Source organism: Leptonotus elevatus, chromosome 20, assembly GCF_054856555.1.
Source record: "Leptonotus elevatus isolate MCC_2025b chromosome 20, RoL_Lele_1.0, whole genome shotgun sequence".
In the NCBI taxonomy this organism is placed as follows: domain Eukaryota; kingdom Metazoa; phylum Chordata; class Actinopteri; order Syngnathiformes; family Syngnathidae; genus Leptonotus; species Leptonotus elevatus.
Window position 1 is genome coordinate 9,946,220 of NC_141258.1, and position 20,185 is coordinate 9,966,404.

Consider the following 20,185-nt stretch of genomic DNA (forward strand, 5'->3'; position numbering starts at 1 on the left):
CATCAATTATACACTGGTATATTGTTAATAAACTAATGAATGTCTACTGTTAGAAAAAGGTGCAAATATTTGGCCGAAGCAAGATAAAACATCTTTTTACAATCAGAAAATGCTTTTAGTGAATATCATAAAATTGAAACTTTTTTTTTTGTACCAATGATTCGTAGAAAATAGAGAATTTAGGGGCAGACGCTGTAATTCGACTTGCAAAGTAAATATTTACATTTCTACCCATTTTCATTTTGTTTTGAAAGATCATGTGATAGAACCTGGCCATTTGATTGGCCGCAAATGTCTTTGCTGTTTCCACGTTTACTTGCCTTTTTGACATTTGGAGTAGCAACCAGGCTAGCTTATCTTACCGCAAGATATGTTAACTTGGGAATTGACTTCATTTTAAGCACTAATATTGCTATGTTGATATATAAAATAACTCACTAGGGATGTTCAAGACCACTTTTTTCACAGGGTTTCTACAGGTACCAGCAAATGTAATTTAAAGCTTTTTAATGTAACTTTCAACTAATTTAATGCTCACGTCGTAAACTCCCATTATGCACTTACTGTTTATATATTAGGGCTGTCAGTCGATTATAAATTTTTTTATCATAATTGCATTATTTCCATAATTAACTCATGATTAATCGCAAATTAATTACAAGTTATTATCTGTTCTAAATGTACAGTAAAAAATGTTTTTCAAGTTTTCCCATACTAGTTAATTTTTTTTAGTTCATTGATAAAATAATATTACACTAAGTAATGCATAGCTATTTGAGGTTAAAGATGTACTGAACAGTTTAAAAGAAGTGTGAAATTGACAGGCTTGTGTTGTAATTTTGTGCTACTAGGTGGCATTAGTGTTATATGTTGGACGCTGGTGACAGGAACAGTACATTTTTTCTTTGCAAATTCCGAAATTGCAGTTGATATTAGGAATATGTAGCAACAAGCGGACTCGGGGCTATTGCGTTTATTATAAATTACAGTCAGTCACCATTTCACACAAACACATCTGTTTTTCTACTCTGATTTATCATCGCTAAATGATGTTATAGTGACTTCTTTGCACTGTGTTGTATGTGAAATAAAGCATGAACAATGCTTTTACATCAATTGTATTTGCATTTTTTATGCCTCTAGACATCGTATTAAATGCTTTGCGGTGCCATTTCAGGCCCTTCATTTTAGAAAAATCGATTTCATGTCTTGAAAAGTCACCGATACCAATACCAAGTACTACTACATACTACTAGTACTTTTGATACATACAATTTCCCCTAAAAAAAAACAATGCCAGATCATTTTAAATATGAAATATAGCCTTTTCTCCTAAAATTACATGAAATTAATGGCAATTTTCTTTTCTTCTAATTTATAGTTAATAAGTAACTAAATAAGGTCGGGTATCATTATTTTCGCCCATCTCTAGTATCAATCAAGTTCATGAAAATTGACACAATTATGCTCTTTTGTTTTATTGTCATTTCAAATGTTCGACGTTGAGTAATTAAGCCTGTGCCAGCTGACATTGCGCAAGAGCCTGTGCATACCATAGGTGTCAAACTCCGGTCCTCGAGGGCCGCAGTCCTGCAGGTTTTGGAGGTTTCCCTCTTCCAACACAAGCTGATTCCAATCAGCAAGATCGTTATCAAACTTATACAGAGCTTGCTGATGAGCTGATCATATAACAGCTGTGTTGGAGAAGGGGAAACATCCAAAACCTGCAGGAGTTTGACACCTATGCTCTAGACCAGGGTTCACCAATTCCGGTCCTCGAGGTCCGGAGTCCTGCAGGTTTGAGAGGTTTCCGCCCACTAGCACACCTGATTTATATAATCAGCATGCCTGATAACAATCCAGATCTTTAGTATCAGGTGTGTTGGTGGAAATATCTAAAAACCTGCAGGACTCCGGGCCTTGAGGCCCAAAATTGGTAAACCCTGCTTTAGACTGTTTTTAATATACTTACAATAAATTTTGTATTTCAACCTATTCAACTCCAATTTTTAGATGTGCAATTTGGGGGTGTTAACAGTTTTGACACAATGGACTCTTAACCACGAAAAACAACTCCGAGAAGATACCTTACTTATTTGTGATGGAAGCGTGTCTAATTCAAACATGTGAAAGCATGATGTCTAAAATCCTCTGCATTATTGTAATGGACTGTATCAACCAGATTCTAATCTCAGGTTCTTAGAAATATGTCCACAAATAACCGCAAGGCAAGAAATTAACTACGCAGTACTTTTTTGGTATGCTACAAATTACAAACACCACTAGTCTGTTCCCATAACTAATGTAGGGTGTCCGCGTCGCCCCAGATACAAGTAGGTCTCCTTGCAGCCCTGGGCCTAAGTGCCAGCTTTGGCTTGGGGGGAGGGGGGGGTGACGAGGAGGGGGGGAGGGGGGCGTCTATAAAGCTCGACATGAGCGAGCCAGAAATAAGAGTGACCTTTAGTACGACCACGCGTTCACAGCGGGTGCCATTAGGGACTTGAGTAGAGCCAGACAACCCTCGGTCCTCACTGGGGGGGGGGGGGGGGGGGGGACTTTACAAATTGACATTGCCAGTAAGTGTGTTTGTGAGGTAGTGGTAATAAACACTTACGCTTGTCCATATATTGAAACACAGTCCTTTAAAACGGGGTGTGTATACACTCAGATTTTCATTCACACCCTTGGACAATTTGGAGTCTTCAACAACCCTAGCACGCATGTTTTAGCAATATGTGACTAGGAAGCGAGACTGTCTGGAGAAAAAAACTTGTGCCAGTCTACATTCGCCCAATGTGGACATTTATAAAACCAGGTAGAAAACAATCAAAAGCATCTTTTATTTTATTAGCTTGTAATTTAGCTTTACATATTTTTACTTAGCAGCAAGTGGTCACGCAGAAATGAGAATCTGAGCAAACAATAGTGAAGTTTAATTTTATTTTAAGATTGAACATTATTACATTTAGTTTGAACATTATGCCATTGTCATTTTTGGTTGTTAGGAATGTCAGAAATCATATTGTAAACCGAGTACAGATGTGACTCTGAGACTAGCTGTCACTTATATTTTATTATTTTATTATTTTATTATTTTATTAGTTTTTTAGTTTATTATTTTATTGGCTAATTGTTTTATTATTTTATTATATTATTTTATTGTCTTATTTTCTAATTATTTTCTTATTTTATTACTTTATTATTTCATTATGTCATTGTTTTATGGTTTTATTTTATAATTTTATTAATTTATAATTGTATTAATTTATTATTTTATTAATTTATTATTTTATTAATTTATTATTTTATTATTTTATTATTTTATTATTTTATTTCATTGTCTTATTGTTTTATGGTTTTATTTTATTATTTTATTATTTTATTTTATTATTTTATTTTTACTGTTGTTTTTTAAATTACTTTACCTTGTAAATGAACTCTGGGGAGAAACAGGGCAGATACAATTTCTGCTCCTTTTTATTCAACGATGAAGAATATTGTTTTAGAAATAAATTAATGAAATGATTAAAAATGAATGACATTTTTAGTCATGCTGCAGAGTTAGTGAAGTAAAGTGGAGTGCAACATTGCAATTGACTTGGTAGTCTACCCCAGTGGTGGTTGGTTTGAAACAAACTGTGATGCAAGTCTACGCCAAATAATAATAACTTTGGCAGTTATTTTAAGATGACGACGAACTATTTTGAAAAATGTCATTGCAATTTTTTTCTTCAATACTGCAATTGCGATTTAATACGTGCTTTTTTGCAAATTAAAATTTAATACACAATTATTTTTTCTAAGTGAGTGTGTGTTCTTTTTTAACAAACGCAAGCAAGCAATAATCTAATCAATAAACAAAATGTATTATTCATGAACGTTTCCGTCTTATAGGTAACAAAGGCAAATGAACTTTTTAAATTAATATGAAAGACGGTTTATTTATCTACTTCAACTAGACTTGCAGTCTCAAGTGTTCACTACGACAAATTAACAAAAGTTCTCCCAAACAAGTTCGGTGTAAACAAAAGCCAGAAGTCGTACTACGACACTTAATTAGACGCCATGCATAAATAAATATATAAAGCTGAGCGAGCCACCGTTCAGCACTAATAAACATACTATGACATTAATACCTTTGACGGTCTCAATCAAAACGGAACATTCTCGCCACTGTGGCTGGTGTTGGTACTATTCTCTTGTGTGCGAGGGAATCGACAGGAAAAGTATCTCATTTGTTTTGGAACGTACACTCTAGAGGAGAAAAATCGCATATATTCAGCATGCCGCAATTTTGCAATGTTACGAATGTCTTCCATAGTGGTTCGTTGATTTCCCATGACAAGAAGCATCCTGACGATTCATCTGTACGTATGTGGCGGGGAGCCTTTTTCATAACTTACAAATTTGCCAATCCAATGGGCCGCGAAAAGACCTCAGACCACACACGGCTCATCAAGTGATTGGGATTTTTTTTGACATCTGCAATCTCACCAGCTGCCACAAAAGGTATGAATTCCATTTGCTGACATTGCTTCACATTCCTGTCAAGGATGCCTTTCAAGCCACTCGGCTCGTCGACGCCTATTCACTGGACCAGCAGTGCCCCCAGGTGGATAAAGCGGGGGCTTGGAAATCATTTCTTCCTTCCCTCACTGATGGACGTTTACACAAGAAAATGTAAGGGACCATATATTTGATTGGCAAATGAACCTCACTGTTAGGCAGAACTATATCTGTCTGACTGCCAATTGGCAAATCAATTATAATAAAGTAATTCCACCAAGTAGGCTACTTTTATCAAACAAAAGTGAGTATTTCACTGAACTAAGGACTGTTGGGTTATTTACATTTCACTTTTATATTGTATTTTCACTAGTTTTTTGTTTTTTTGGGGGGATGCATTTTTTTAACAGCAATGAAGAAGTGCAATAAAGGGTCATTTTGGGGGATTGTATTTCCTGAACACTAGTTAGTATTTTCTAACATATGTTGTGACAAAATAACGTAAGAAAAAAGGAGGCATTTTAATTTGTGAAAATGCAACACATTAAAAAAAAAATTACTCATTCACTGCCATTGACGCCAGATTTAAAAAAAAAAATGTTTTGAATCGCGAGTTAACAAGTGAAGTCACGTGATTAGTTACAATTCATTTTAATCACCTGACGCCCCTAATTTTTGATTATCTTTTCTTCTTTTTTTCCCCTTTTTTTTAAAGAAATTATTTTTAAAAAGATTCTTAAAAATTAGGGGCGTCAGGCGATTAGAATTTGTAATCGTAATTAATCGCATGACTTCACTAGTTAACTCACGATTAATCACAAATTTGATATCTGTTCTAAATGTACAATAAAGGAATTCTAGGTTTTCATACTCTTGTTAACAAAAGTGGAAGAAAATGTTAAACTAATATAAATAATTAAAATGATTTTTTTACGTCTATAGCCGTCAAATGGCAGTGAATGAGTTAAAAAATGTGTTTAAACTTAAAATGCATTCTTGTGTAATCATTTTGCACACTTGTTATTAAAAGAAAATAAAGACAATCTATGGGGAATTTTTTGTCATATTGTTGCTGAACCAAGTTTTCGATTTACATATAAATTGGCATGAATTCTGGATTATTAATCTGAAGGAAGAAAATCAAAAAACAAAGGTCAGGAAAATTCACTTTGATTCAATTGCAATCAATGAAGCCTCGCCTTAATAAATTATAAGTGTCTGCGATACTGCCGTATATTCTTCATCATATCAGATCAATACCAAATCTTGCTGTAGCGCACAATACTGTTAACTAACAAATGGGCAAAATAACAGGCCTATCTCAAATTGTTTACATTATTTATGTAAAAAAAGGAGTTAATTAAATATACAATTATCCGTAAGGCATTTACATTTTCTTTGGAAGTCGTGTTTATTTTTATTTTCCCAAACAGGTTAATTGTAAATTTCATCAATCAATTTTATGTCCTGCTCGTTCTCATTAGAGTCTGGGGTGAGTTGGAGCCAATCCCATCTGATTTTGAGAGGTGAGGTACACTGTGGACTGGCCGCTAGCCAATTGCAGGCAATTTAGAGCCTTCAATCAGCCTAACCTCCATACTTTTTGGAATGTGTGAGGAAGCTGAAGTACCTGGAGAAAGCTAGGGGTGGGAATCTTTGAATGTCTCACGATTTGATTCCGATTTTTGGGCGTGCGATTCGATTCACAATCGATTTACGGTTAAGGACGATTTTTTTATTCAAAATGATTTGATCGACAATGATTTTTGCTTCAATTTATAGATGTTCAAGGAATCGTAATGATCTACTCCAGTCTGACTCGCTAATGCTAATTAGCGCGCTGCTCGCAGCACTTTTATCACTCAAAAGAACGTCTCCACGCTGCAAAAAAACTATTTTGATTGGAATAACTTGATCATGACTTTTTCTTTCTTTCTTTCTCTAACGTGACTACAACTTAACAGTGTATCAGACCGCATGGAACCACACTGCCCCTCAGTGGCCAAATCGGGTACACCATGAACAGCGCTCCCAATAAAGGCACACACAAACAAAGGGAAGACAGTATAAAATAATTTAAATAAAATCGATTTTGGGACATTTAAAATCGATTCTGAATCGTTCTAAATGAGAATCGCGATTCTTATGAAAATCTATTTTTTGGGCACACCCCTAGAGAAAATCCATGCAAATACTGCCCTTACAGGCATTTATTGATCTTTTTTTGTAGGGGCTGAAACGATGTAATGGCATTTCAATTTTAACGTAAATTGAATAATCGAGGTACAACTGTCAATCAGATTGCGCAAGAGGCCACCGACAGATGTGGGGGGGAAAAAATCGAAATACTCACCGACTGTCATGGACTCTGGCAGAGCAGATGTTGTCAGTGTGCCGCTAAGCGAAGCGGATAGCGCCAGCGCACTGGACTCCATGCTGGAATACATCAAGGCATCAATATTGAGAATGTCCGTCTTTTCACTAGCTTTCACCGAATCCGAGGAGCAGATGGCTGAAGTGCATTACAATAAATGACGAGAATCGCCTTCACACATCCTACATACAGCAAAGCAGATGCTTACTTCAGAGGCGGCCGCGATCCGAGGCTATCGCAGTCTTCCACTGGCCCCGATGACTCGCACTGAGCGGGAAAGGCCGCCGAGTCCTCCACGGAGTTGACTGAAACACAACAAGTCAAGGTTGACATCATTGTGGGATGGGAAAGGGTGACAAATGCTTCTTAATTTACACATTTTCACTTCCTGGTTGCTTTCAAAACCCAAATTAATGTATCTGAAATACGGCCGCTCAATACTAGGATGCAAAACCTGGCTGTGGGGTGGCGGCATGGACGGGGATGAGGACGTCCGAGCCGCTGTGGTCAAGCAGCACCTGCACGGGGCTCCACGTGGACACGCTGGACAGACTTCCCACCACCATCCTATAAAAGGGAACATTTTGAACTCAGTCAAGCTGGGAGTGACCTTTCTTGGCGCAATCAATAGCCTCTCTCTGTCGTCCTCGCTGTACAAGTCTCACGCTGACATTTGGCATGTCTCCTTTTCTTTTGAAAGTAATAGTAGGGAAGCACGTCTGGATCACAATTCAGAGGTTCTGCGTTTGAATTTCGGCCCAGCTCGCTCTACTAGTACACGGCAAATCGGTCAGTGTTCAATTTCAAGTGTTTGTTCAAATAATCAGTTCCTGTTCCATTTTTTTTTATTTAAAAAAATATTTTTTCCTAAGATTTTTTGCTAAGATTTTTTGCTAAGATTTTTTCCTAAAACAGAAATGTTTTTTTCCTGATCAAAGAAGAGACTATCTTTTGGTTCCATGTTTTTATAGCAATAGAAGTCAATCTGTGGGCCTTGCAAAATCAATCAAAATCCAGTAAAACAGCCGGGAGCGAAGGGGGTTGCGTCAGTGAAAATGGCAGGGAGTGAATGAGTTAAATGTTTTAACACTGACACGACTAGAGTACTTTCAACACTAATCAGTGTTTACCAGTGCAGATTTTTAACACTATACAGTGTTCGAGTAACACTGCTTGCTTAATTCTAGTGTTAGATTCAACACTCTCAGTGTTAATCTAACACTGGTCATTTTGCTGTGCATTGATTTATTTTTGTACTGCTTTTTTAAACCCAACTTACTGGTCATTGCTTCTCTCGTCCTCCTGGATTTGCGCTCTGCGTTTGTACGTGTCCTCCTCGGCCGCCTCCTCTTCGTCTTCCTCGTCATTATCGATGCTCTTCCTGTCCGGCAAAAGAGGCGTAGGCATGGGTGGCGTACGAGAGTGATGGGGTGACCCCACCCAAGTCGTCGGAGCGCTGTCGTCCAGGCCGTTGTGAGACGGTGACTCTGGGAACGACGGCACCAGGAGATCCATCCCTTCCTCAACGCTGCTTTGAACGGGATGGGCCCGAGTCTTGCCGATTCCGCCCATTTTGGGGAAGTCGTCATCGCCGTCCTCCTCATCTTCAGCGCCTCCGTCCAGATCGTCGTCGAAGGAAATGATGTTGGTGATTTTCTTTTTCCTCCGCCGCTCCTTTCTTATGCCAGAATCTGGGTGGACAATAAGTCAAATTAAAGTTGAGGTATTTTGGTCATTCCTAATTTACAACTTCGAGACCGCTTAGCTTTAGATGGTCCGTCCTGTAAAAACACATTAGGAACGCTTCTGGTTCTGAAGCTAAAACCTCTCCCGTGTATGACCAAGAATCGTAGACTTCCATTTTCAACCGCACGGCTAAAATTTTCAACATCCCTCACCCTGCTAAGTAGAACGCATTGGAGGGGAAATGGTGTCAGGCGGGCCCAACGGAATGGAACGGCAGACGGCTAAATGAGGTCAAACATGAAGGTCTGGAAGGTTAAACGCTTCATTGGGGACTTCACAACCCGCTGCACCGTTTGGATGGAGATGCGGGCAAATGGAAGATTTCCTGCCAGATGACGGTCACATGCGACTGACCACATGTATAGAAAAAACGCTCACGGCTGGGATTTAGTTACACAAATAGGTTATGGTTTTCTGTTGAATAATGACGATGGGTAAAATCGAATGAAAACAATTACAACTTGAAAGGCTGGTTGCGAAACATTAAGATGCGTTGAATTAGTACTGTCACTAAACGAATATTTTTTAGAATCGATGAATCTGATTCATTTTAATTTTGCATTCAAATGTATTACAAATGCATTTTCCCCCTGATTACTGTTTATTAACCAGTGATTGGTGTTTATTTCATACATCGTATTTGTTTAGTGATTAAAAAAAAGAAAAAGGGGATTGGTGGTGTACGATGTTAGCAGTTTAGACATTATTTTCCAAAGTAAAAACAGATGATTTGGATTAAACACGTTAGATAATCAGTCTTCTTTTATGAAGGACTACCGAAATCAGTGAACAAATGCTGAAATCAAGCGGATTTGGACAATTTTAAATTAAAAAATGGCTCCAAATGATTACTCGATTATTAACTCATTCACTTCCAGCCAATTTTACTGAAGCAACCCCCCTTCGCTCCCGGCTGTTTTACTGGATTTTGACTGATTTTGCAAGCCCCACAGAATATTGTGTTCTATTGCTATAAAAACATGGAACCTACCAAAAGAAAGATTAGAGTCTCTTCTTTCATCAGAAAAAAAGTACATTGCAGCAATTAGCATTAGAATATAGCTAAGTTTAATCATGATTCACAAATCTGTTTAAAACACTTGAGAAAAAGAGCTTGTTGCAACATGGCCCTGGCTGAGCTCTTATACTCTGCTGCCACCTGTTGGCCGTTTTTGTAATAACTACCATTCTTTCATCAGGGAAAAAAGTATATTTCTATCCGTTTCCGTTTTGCAGCAATTAGTATAAAAATATAGCTAAGTTTCATCATTATTTACAAAAATGTTGAAAACACTGGGAAAAAGAGCTTGTTGCAACATGGTTGCGTCATGATCTCTTATACTCTGCTGCCACCTGCTGGCCGTTTTTGTAATAACTACCTTCTGTATGCTCTAGCATTATTATTATTGGTTGTTTTTTTTACGTTTTTGGGGGAGTGCAGAACAAATTATTAAAAACATTTTTAGCGTTTTGGGGTTTGAATGTGTTAAGATAGTTGTCGATTAATTTAATAATCGATTACTTGGCGATTCATTTTGACAGCTCTAGTTGAATGCCATCTTTTATTACACCATCGATTTCTCATCTAACAGCTACGTGAAAACAATAAAAAGAAAAGCATTTTCTCACATAACCAGAAGAATTGTTCAAAATAAAATCGCAGCATGAAGAGAAAACCAACTTAAGTGATGCTAATGTTTGTAGCATTCAGCCTACTAGTACGTTTGAATGTACTCGCGAGTACTTTGGAACTTTGAATGTATTTGTGCGTACGTTTGAATGTACTCACCGGTCAAAAATGTTTACTTCACACTCCACAGTTCCACTCTTCTGTAGAAATTGAGCAACTTTGTACTGAGCTGCTAGTATTTGTCAGTGGTTTAATAAGATTATAAGGTTTTATTTATCTTTACTTAAAGTACTTGTGGTTTCAATTACTTGGTATCAATAGCTGAGTACTTGGAGTTGAGTAGTAGTGGTACTGGTATCAAACATCTCTAAAGTATAGGAAATTAATACTTTTCCAGAGTGTCAAATTTGTAAGCTATTATTACAGCATACCAGCAGATGTGCTGCGCGGCAGGACAGGCAGTGGGTCCGAGGCCCCGTCCACCCTGGGGGTGAACCCTGGCACCACGGCGGTGGCGGTGCTGATCTCTCGAAGCAAGCTGCTGACCCCCTGCGCGGACTCCTTCCACAGGCTGCCGATGCCCTGCGTGGACTCCTTGAGGAGGTGCGTCATGGTAGAGCCCCCGCCTCTCGTCGAGCCCCCGTTCAGGTCGCTGTTGTCTATGTTGATGGCGAAGAGGATGGAGTTCAAACCTGCAGAGGGGGGGGGAGCAAGTCATTACAGAGTTCTTGTTACGACAGATGCAACTTTTGAACTTCCTCAAAGTGCTTGCTCTGCACTTTCAAAAAAGCACACGGGGAGAGAAAGCTATCTACCACAAAAGCTGGCATAAGATCAGTGCAACATATTCTTAATATTTTAAAGTTTTTCCTCAGCTGACTGGTGCTAATCAATAGTTCAAAGAGGAAATACCCATCAAACAGGGAAACGACTTCCCTTCTTAATATGCTTTATATATATATATATATATAAATACATATACACACATACATACATATATATATATATATATATTAGGGTTGTTAAAAAATATATTTGACAATATATCGCTATATTACAGCACACAATTTTCGTATCGATTCATATGCAGCCGAATCGATTTTTAAAGATCAATTTTTGATGTAAATATTCAACAAAATGTCTTACTTAAGGTTAGGTTTCACACTTAAAGCATGGAAGAATGTTATATTAATGGAACATTAAGCCTTAATATTTTATATCAATGCTGTTCAAACATGAAACAGATTCAGTTTGTTAAATACAGTGGCTCACAGTTATAAGCCTGAAGTACATTTTCATACAAATCTTACAGTGTACATGTACAAATTTACTGATTAGTATAAATAATAGTATAATTTTAGTTTTAAAAAAATCACAAGAATTGACTTATCGATTCGTATCAAGATTAATCGGTATCGAATCGTGACCTATGAATCGTGATACAGATCGAATCGCAATATATATACTGTTCTTGTACAAGATCTCATTAGATTGTGCAGGAGTATGTACTTATTGTGGCACGTAAGAGTAAACAAGTCATGTCTGGTCTCGTTTCATTTACTTCCTGAATTCCACTTGTCAGTAAGTGCCCTTCAGTAACCAGTCCACAAGTGCATTGACAGCCAAACTAGAAGTGGACGAACATTTTCTGGATACTTCTCCCTCAGTTAATTGTTGAAATATATTTCAATAAGTGCTATTAGCTATATTAGTAAGGATGACAGGACATGACTTTCTGCATAGTCAATATTAACGCATGCATAACTGCACGGTGGACAATGACAACTGCAGGTTCGCCAGCAGAAATTAACATTTCAAAGGACGCAATCTATTGTTCACAATAATACAGTAGGTACACGTGCACAGGATATTGTAGCACTCATTGAACGAGTTCCACGAGGACTGACATTTTAGATTTCTTTTCACGGAGAAACGGCAAAAACAACTGTTGTGCTTATCAGCGAACGTCCTAATTTTGCATATTAGCTTCCTACATTCATACAATGGTCACCAACCTTTGTGAAGCTGAGAGCTACTCCTTGCTACTGATTAGTGTGAAGGGCTACCAGTTGGATACACACTTCTGAAATAACAAATTTGCTCAAATTACATTTCAGATTTTATCATTACGATTATAATTATTATGATTATTATTAGAGCTGGGGGGGAATACCGACTTTGTTGACCACACAAATTGGTCAACACGTTTCCTGCCTTGAAACGGGGCACGGCGATTGCCTGAGTAATCGATAGGGTAATCAATTCTAAAAAAGATTTGTTAGAAACATCCCCAGTTAATAATTAATCAATAATTAACAATAATTAAAGACATTGGTCATGTTAATGATTTCTTGTAATAATTGGGAAACAGACAAATACCAACATACAGCAGTTTATTTCTATAAATCTTTTCAAATTTCCTATAAAATGACAATTGCCCCATCACTGGTGAGCTCTTTTTGGAACTTGGAACTGAAACTTGCTAATTACAGCATGAAAAAATTCAATTTGTTATGTAAAGTGTGATATGATTTGCCGTCCTTAGAGTGTAGAAGAAGTGACTTTATTATTTTTAGTTTTTAACCTGTGAAAACAAATGTCTATTATTGTGGTTCTACATTGTAGATCTGCACTGCATAAAAATAAAAAAATCTTAACTATTGGTCAGTCTACACATGTGGCTGCTATTTGACCAATCTAAAGTATTTAATATTTGATAATATGTTCTATGCAGCCCCACAAGCAGCAAAATTCTGTCGTTTTTATCAATATTAGAAGGCAGCCATTTTGCCACTTGCTGTCGACTGAAGATGACATCAATGTTGCTCAGGTCTCAAGTAACAACCAATCACAGCGCATTTTCAGTAAACAGGTGAGCTGTGTGATTGGTCGTTGCCTGAGCCCTGAGCAACTGTGATGTCATCTTCAGGCCACAGCAAGTGGCAAAATGGCCGCCCCCTGAGTTGAATAAAAAAACGGCTGGATTTTGCTTCATAACTAAGAATAAGAATCAAAATGTCATGTTTAGACTAGTGAGGTCACATATTTTTGTTAAGAAATATTTAAGGGTGACTTCCCCTTTAAATCATTCACTGCCATTGACAGCTTTAGACATCAAAAATTATTTTCAACTATTTCTATTTAATATTTTTTCCTCTTTTGTTAATATTATTAATTACAATTTAAAAAAATGCCTGATGACCTAATTTTTAATAATATTTTCTTTTTTTAAATAATATTTTTTCAAAAAAGAAAAGATTATTAAAAATGAGGGCGTCAGGCGATTAATTTTTTTTTATTGTAATTTATCGCATGACTTCAATAGTTAACTTTAAATCTGGTCTAAATGCACAATATTTTTTACCCTAGGTTTTCATACTCTTGTTAACAAAAGTGGGAAACAAAATGTTAAACTAATAGAAATAGTTCAAATGAATTGTTGACGTCCATAGCCGTCAATGGCAGTGAATGAGTTAAAAAGGTTTGCTCTCTCTGATGATGCAACGTTAACGGCTGAAGCACTCACCTGCAGCCATGGTGGGCAGCATACTGGCTCTCTCTTCATCAAGCATGAAAGCCCAGTCTTCGTAGTAAGTGCTAAAAATAATAATAATAATAAAAATAAAAAAGAGGCAACGTTAATTCAAGTGAATGTGTATAAGTGGATGCACATAAATAACCTGTTTATTGTGATAAACAGTTCATGGCGTATTCATCCAAAAATAACTGCTCCCATAGAGCGCACACGGAACCAGTGCACTAACCCGAGGCGTGGTCGGTCAGCGAGCAGCGTGTGCAGGTAGCGTTCCAAAGAATGCTCATTAAGAGCACAGCGCATCCAGGCCCGACCCCGGCCCAGCTCCGACGAGATGTGACGGAGGGAGTAGAAGCGTTGCAGCTCGTGCCGGTTGAGATGCTCCTTCACGTAAAACCAGAAGGTGAACTCTAGAAGGAAGGGGAAGGGGGGGGAGCATCATTAGGACTATAGTAATAGCATAAGTAATTAATGAATTGATCGGTAGTTATCCTCATTGTCAGAAAAATGTAGCAGCCCCTAATGACCTTATGTTTAAACATTCAGACAAGTGATTTCTAATGGGATAATGGAACTCATTTGCATGTGATTAGCATACAGCTCCAGATCACCGTGTGAAATTTATGTCTGCGAGAGGGTTTGGCTTCATTAGACTGCCGCGAAGCCTCAAGTTCAAACACGGGAGAACATTAGACATGATAATAGTCACGAATGACTGTGGAATTAACAGTCACTGCATTCTTAAATATTCGGCAGTTTTATGCGGGAACGTGGCACTAATGGCGCCTCAAACAGCGGGACGGTTAAGAGTTCGGTTGACTGCAAGCAGAAGAGGATCCTGAGGCTATTAGTAACACTTCCTCATGAGAAAGCCACGTAAGTCTCAGGGGTAAAAAAAATATATACTGTATATATGAAACTCTACAAAGGTAATACAAAGCGTATTGCATTCGCTTGAAAAAAATAAAACAACTCCTGTTTTTTTTACAAATTTTTGGGGAGAGCTTTGTTTCGGAAATTCGGAATATTTTTTTTCTGTTTTACGGAATTTTTTTTTTCTGTCAAAAAAATATTCCGAAAAACAGGAGGAAAAAATACTCAGGAAAACGGGGGGGGGGGGGGGGGGGGGCTATTCAAAAATACAGATTTTTTTTTTTTTCAAAAAAAACAGGGGGAAAAAATTGTCAGAAAAACAGAGCTGGTGTTCTGTTTTTTGGAGTAATTATTTTTTTTTTTACCTCTGAACTTCAAGTGACTCGCTAATAGCGAAAGCGGACACGATCATGTTTACTTAGTGGCTCTCAATAAAGGAATGAATGTGTATACTATATTGTGGTTTGTTCTCTAATCTCTGAGGGAAAACCCTTTTAAAAAAATATTCTGAAAAACAGGAAAATATATTTTTTAAACTGGAAAAAAACTTTAAAAAAACAAAGCTCCCCCAAAAAATTAGTCAGAAAAACAGGACTTTTTTTTTTCATGTGAGCAACAAGGTTGACACTTTTGGAGAAAAAAATTTTGCGTGAAAAAAAATCCCTCTTAACATACAACTTTTTGTATATTTCTTGACTTTTGTTGTCTTTTTTTTATTACAAATAAACCATCAGCCACATAAGGGGTGTAAAGGAATAACATGTTAAGCCAATTAATAATGAGGGATTACGAAAACCCATTAATTTAAATATATATATCAATAATAATAACTGAAAAAACTCTATAAATGAATGTATTTATTATTATCATTATTAACTTATTTTTTGGTCTCTTAACAATACAGATATTAATTACAGGCAGAACATTTGACTGTTTTACGTTATTTTGTCCAGTATTTGTTTACATTTTACAACAGATTAAAAAAAAAAGTCCCCAAAAATTGGAAGGGGGAATGCTTGAATGTCATTATTTTTGCTTCATGGCGTAATGTATTCATCTGTTAAAAATAAAAAATAAAAGAATAAAATTTAAAATTAAAATTAAAAAAAATTTGGGGCTGATTTTTAAGCTTTAGTTAACTAAAATAACCTTGGATAGAATATATATTTTGCATATTACTACAATTAATACTGGGTTTTTAAAATGAATGAACATTGGGGGGAATCAAAAAATTCTACACATGGTCCCTTTAAAAGAGCTAATATTGACCCTTGTTCTTATGTCTTATTAATATTAACAGTGATCAGCTTTTTTTTTATGTTTTCACGACAGTTAAGGAAGGTAAAAGGTCACAAACTCCCTGTACAGTTGATTAATTCATTTATATCCCAATTTCAGCCAAGAAGTGATTTGTGATGCTTGCGGAAAAACGTTAAGGAGTTGTGGCAACACAACAAAGCTCGTGAAACGCCTCAGGTTGAACCACAACACATAATATGAGGCATTTATGATAAGGCGGAGTTGCGGATAGCAAAGGAGTGCGCGGTGTTGTTCCTTCGTGCTGCAGGCAGACTCGCACTGCAGTTAGACTTGCTTAACTCATTCACTGCCATTGACGGCTATAGACGTCAAAAATTCATTTGTATCTATTTCTATTAGCTTAACATTTTTTTACACTTTTTTTAACAAGAGTTATGAAAACCTAGAAATGTTTTTTATTGTATTAGAACAGTTATAAAATTTGTGATTAATCGCTAGGTAACTAGTGAAGTCATGCGATTAATTACGATTAAAATCCTGACGCCCCTAATTTTTTATAAACTTTTTTTTTAAAGATTATAAAAAATAAAAATAACAATTATTTTATTTATTTATTTATTTAAGAAAATATTATTAAAAATTAGGGCCGTCAGGATTTTAATCGTAATTAATCGCATAACTTCACTAGTTAACTCACAATTAATCACAAATTTTATATCTGTTCTAAATGTACAAAAAAAAGGTTTTCATACTCTTGTTAACAAAAGTGGGAAAAAAATGTTAAACTAATAGAAATAGGTCAAATGAATTTATGACGTCTATAACCGTCAATGCAGTGAATGAGTTAATATGGTTATGAAATAAGTAAAAAAAAAAAATACATGATTCAAAATACAACACAACACACAAAATCCAACCTGTACCTGCTTCAGCCTTGCTGCTGAAGCCCGCGGCCTGCTTGAGTGCGGCGGCGGTGAGGGCGAGCCCTCGGCTCTTTCTCAAGCCGTGCTGCAGCACCGCCTCAAACTGGGCGCAAAGACAGATGACCCTGCGGACGGGAGGAGAGGCCGTATAGTTTTACAAAGTTTTTCAGAAACAGTAGTGCCTTTAAGTAGTTTCATTCATTCATTCTTTGACTACACTTGTAACTCAAAACAATCGTATCTCAAATCATCTCCAAAACCTGCTGAACTGCGAGTTGAGTGCCACCATACAGCGCTCATATCTCCATATTTGCACACAAGTCGAACCAAAAATAAATAAATACAACAGCTCATATCTCCAAAAACAGAAGTCGGGTCACTGTGCAAAGCTTAAAATGTTCATTTGGGGATGACAAACGCTGCAAACCTGCTGTCCGAGTCTGTTGCAATCTCTTTTCTGCCTCCAAAGCGGATTTGGCACTGGGGGGGGGGAGAAGAGATGAATGATAATGGATGAGAGATGACACACTTACAGTACCTCTTGCCTATTAGGTGACATTTTGCTACATAACTTTAGTACAGTAGCTTACAGGAGACATGAACAATTTCTGTTATTGCACAGGCTGTAATTGATCGCGCTACTGGGCTTATTCAATTCAGAGTTGTTTATATAATGTCATCACCACAAGAATCAAATACAACTTTTGAAATGTGATACTAACCTGTTTGACAGCATCTAGTAACCTTTCCAAGAGGTTTTGTCTCTTGGTGTCACTCTGCACGGTGCCTGCAAAAGGTGCGCAAAGACAACATTTGATTTTGTGTCAATTGTGGTGTGCAATTTCTTTAATAATTGCATGCTTGGAAATAACGGACAAGCAGTGATAATAAGAGAACGCTGGTTGGGGAGCACAAAAATGTGTTCATTTTTCAAACTGTATAGTTGTTACAAATCCTAAAACTGCAGTGTCATGTGCATCCTCGGCCCCATGTACATTGCTTGGGAGAAAAGGAAACAACAAATAGAAGTAGTTCAGACTTCATTTAAATTTTAATGTCAATAAGTTACAACTGGTTAGTCAACAAATGCAGTGATGTAACATTGGAGACATTTCAAAATTTGGCAAATCAAATGCACTTTGCTGCAGAACTGGAAGACTCTATGCAATGGTTTTGCACATACGCCCGTGTAATTGTGCAAACATGTCAATTATGTTTTTACAAACACTAACTAAACTTACCGTTCATTGTGACGACAAAACTTCAAGCGTAGTAACATCCAAGCTCGACGCTTCCCCGCCGATGTTACTCATCACTCTTTGTGTTGCTAAACATCTGCCGTGGAGCCTAACGAGGGGCCGAGCTCATGCTGTCTCCTTGGCCGAGCTTGACCCGCCCCACCGCGGCTACGGGAGCGATGCTCTGTCGGTATACGGAGAGGCCTTGCCGGGGCTGAGTGACCTCCGCGGGATGACATCCAAGTGTCGAGTGTTCCATACGCTGCCGAGCTGATAAAGTGCGTGTTAAAAGCCGGAGCGTAATATTGTCAGGAGTAAGTAAGTCATGGAGTAAATTGTCATTCTGTGACAGTGAGAAAACCGGAAGCGGACTATTGACGTGTGAGCCGTGTGCAGGTCACGTGACAAAGCTCAGCCGTCATGTGGCTTTGCTCAAGTAGTCATGGGAAACGTAGTTTTTAATAGTCCATAGCGCTGCAAAGGTGGGCATTTTTGTTTGATGAAATCACTGTGTGTAATGTAATGATAGTATCATACACCATATTGTATCATACCATATCATATCCGGTAGAGCTGCAATTGGCTCCATCTCCCGGAGTGGATAAACAATAGACAATTGTAGACAATAAAAAAAAATATATATATTATTAGGCTTATTCAGTGAATCCACTTTCACAATTAGCATAGTTTATTAAAAGACAAACAAAATGTGATAGAAAGTTAGGTAGAAAGCTTCACAATGCAGCTTTTGTTTTGGCTATCAGTAAGGACAATGCCATAATTAGGGGTGTAACGATATCCAAACATCACAATGTGATAAAGATCACGATATGAACCTCACAATAATACGATAATTATTACAATATTGTGGGGGATATTGTAAATATCACACTAATGTTGGCGATATTTAAAAAAAACAACTCATGATATAGTAAAAAAAAAAAGAAGAAGAAGCTTAGAGAATAATCAAGCACAATGTTGTGTTTTTGTACATAACAGCAGTGAAGGGAAAAAAAAGACTTTGCATGTCATGCCATGTCATTGTTATGTGCGCCTCTTTGCTCTGCGGCGTGAAGTATCACTTTGTTTCACAATGCTGTGTTTGGCTGAAGTGGGCGAAAAGTATTGTTTTTTGGTGGAGATGTTGAAAAATATTTGCTTGTATGACTGATTTATTGGCAGTGACCAAAACGTTCCTAATTCAAATTAAACTACGCTCGTAAAAATAAAAAACACTAGATGGTGCCAGAACTACACAAATGGAATACAACCGCTTTTTTAACTGATCTGTTGTTTTTAATATTGTGACATGATGATGATATCGTGGCAGTTTTAATATTGTTACATCCTTATATGACGTGACTGTGTTCATCATTAGCGGGTAGATACAAGCTAACATGATCAAATCTAAATAAGCCATCAACAGAAACCGATATGGCAAACTTTGTTGACAATATTTATAGTGTGTAGATGAGATGTCAAACTACCTTGCTTGGATTATACTTTTGGCTAAACTTAATGAAAAATGAATTTCTCATTATTAATTTAAAGATTGCAGCTGAACTGCGCCTGTTTGTGGGTCTTGTTTGCATACAGTGGATTGTTGACATTGCCACATATACCTAAAAAAAAAAAAAACGCAGTTAAACACCTATATTTTTTTCTTGAACATGATAAAAACCCCACAGGGTACCTTTAGTTTTCACATTTACAGTGGTTGATAAAAAAAAAAATACTGCCTGATCCCTGTCTCGTTATCGTCTGTAGTTGTTAAAGCGTGCAAGATGTATATCTTATCAGCCAGATAAGACCATGTGAACTTATCTGGACAGTGTTGTTTAATCATTAGCCGAGCCGTGCATGATGGCAGAGCAAATCGCTTTGAAGCAAACAAAAACCCAAGTGCGGGTTTAGCATGTCTCTCAGTCATTAACAGTGTGTAAATCAGTAATTCCCAACTCGTCTGCTGTGGCACATTAGCATCATTAAATCCTCTTCTATTGGTTGATTACATTTTGTATCCACTGATGTGATCTCTTTATTTGGTGGTGTGACGTGAGATTTGCGACTTGACCAACAGCTCATTAAACAGGCGAGACG

General features: G+C 37.1%; 1 protein-coding gene across 2 annotated transcripts in view; it reads right to left on the reverse strand.

Annotated features, from left to right (window-relative positions):
- snx29 (sorting nexin 29) overlaps positions 1–18,476 on the reverse strand; it is a 117,932-nt gene extending 99,456 nt beyond the window's left edge. The window contains exons 1-11 of one of the 2 annotated variants that reach the window (XM_086064830.1): positions 18,089–18,476; positions 17,570–17,634; positions 17,275–17,327; positions 16,848–16,972; positions 14,021–14,201; positions 13,783–13,853; positions 10,688–10,948; positions 8,160–8,571; positions 7,335–7,447; positions 7,089–7,185; positions 6,860–6,942 (exon numbers count right to left, since the gene is read on the reverse strand). In XM_086064830.1, the coding sequence (XP_085920956.1) occupies positions 6,860–6,942; positions 7,089–7,185; positions 7,335–7,447; positions 8,160–8,571; positions 10,688–10,948; positions 13,783–13,853; positions 14,021–14,201; positions 16,848–16,972; positions 17,275–17,327; positions 17,570–17,634; positions 18,089–18,095 (1,468 nt within the window). In that variant the 5' untranslated portion in view covers positions 18,096–18,476. Of the gene's footprint in view, positions 1–6,859; positions 6,943–7,088; positions 7,186–7,334; positions 7,448–8,159; positions 8,572–10,687; positions 10,949–13,782; positions 13,854–14,020; positions 14,202–16,841; positions 16,973–17,274; positions 17,328–17,569; positions 17,635–18,088 lie in introns of both variants that reach the window. The other variant, XM_086064829.1, reaches the window with a different exon arrangement.
- Positions 18,477–20,185: the final 1,709 nt, after the last annotated feature.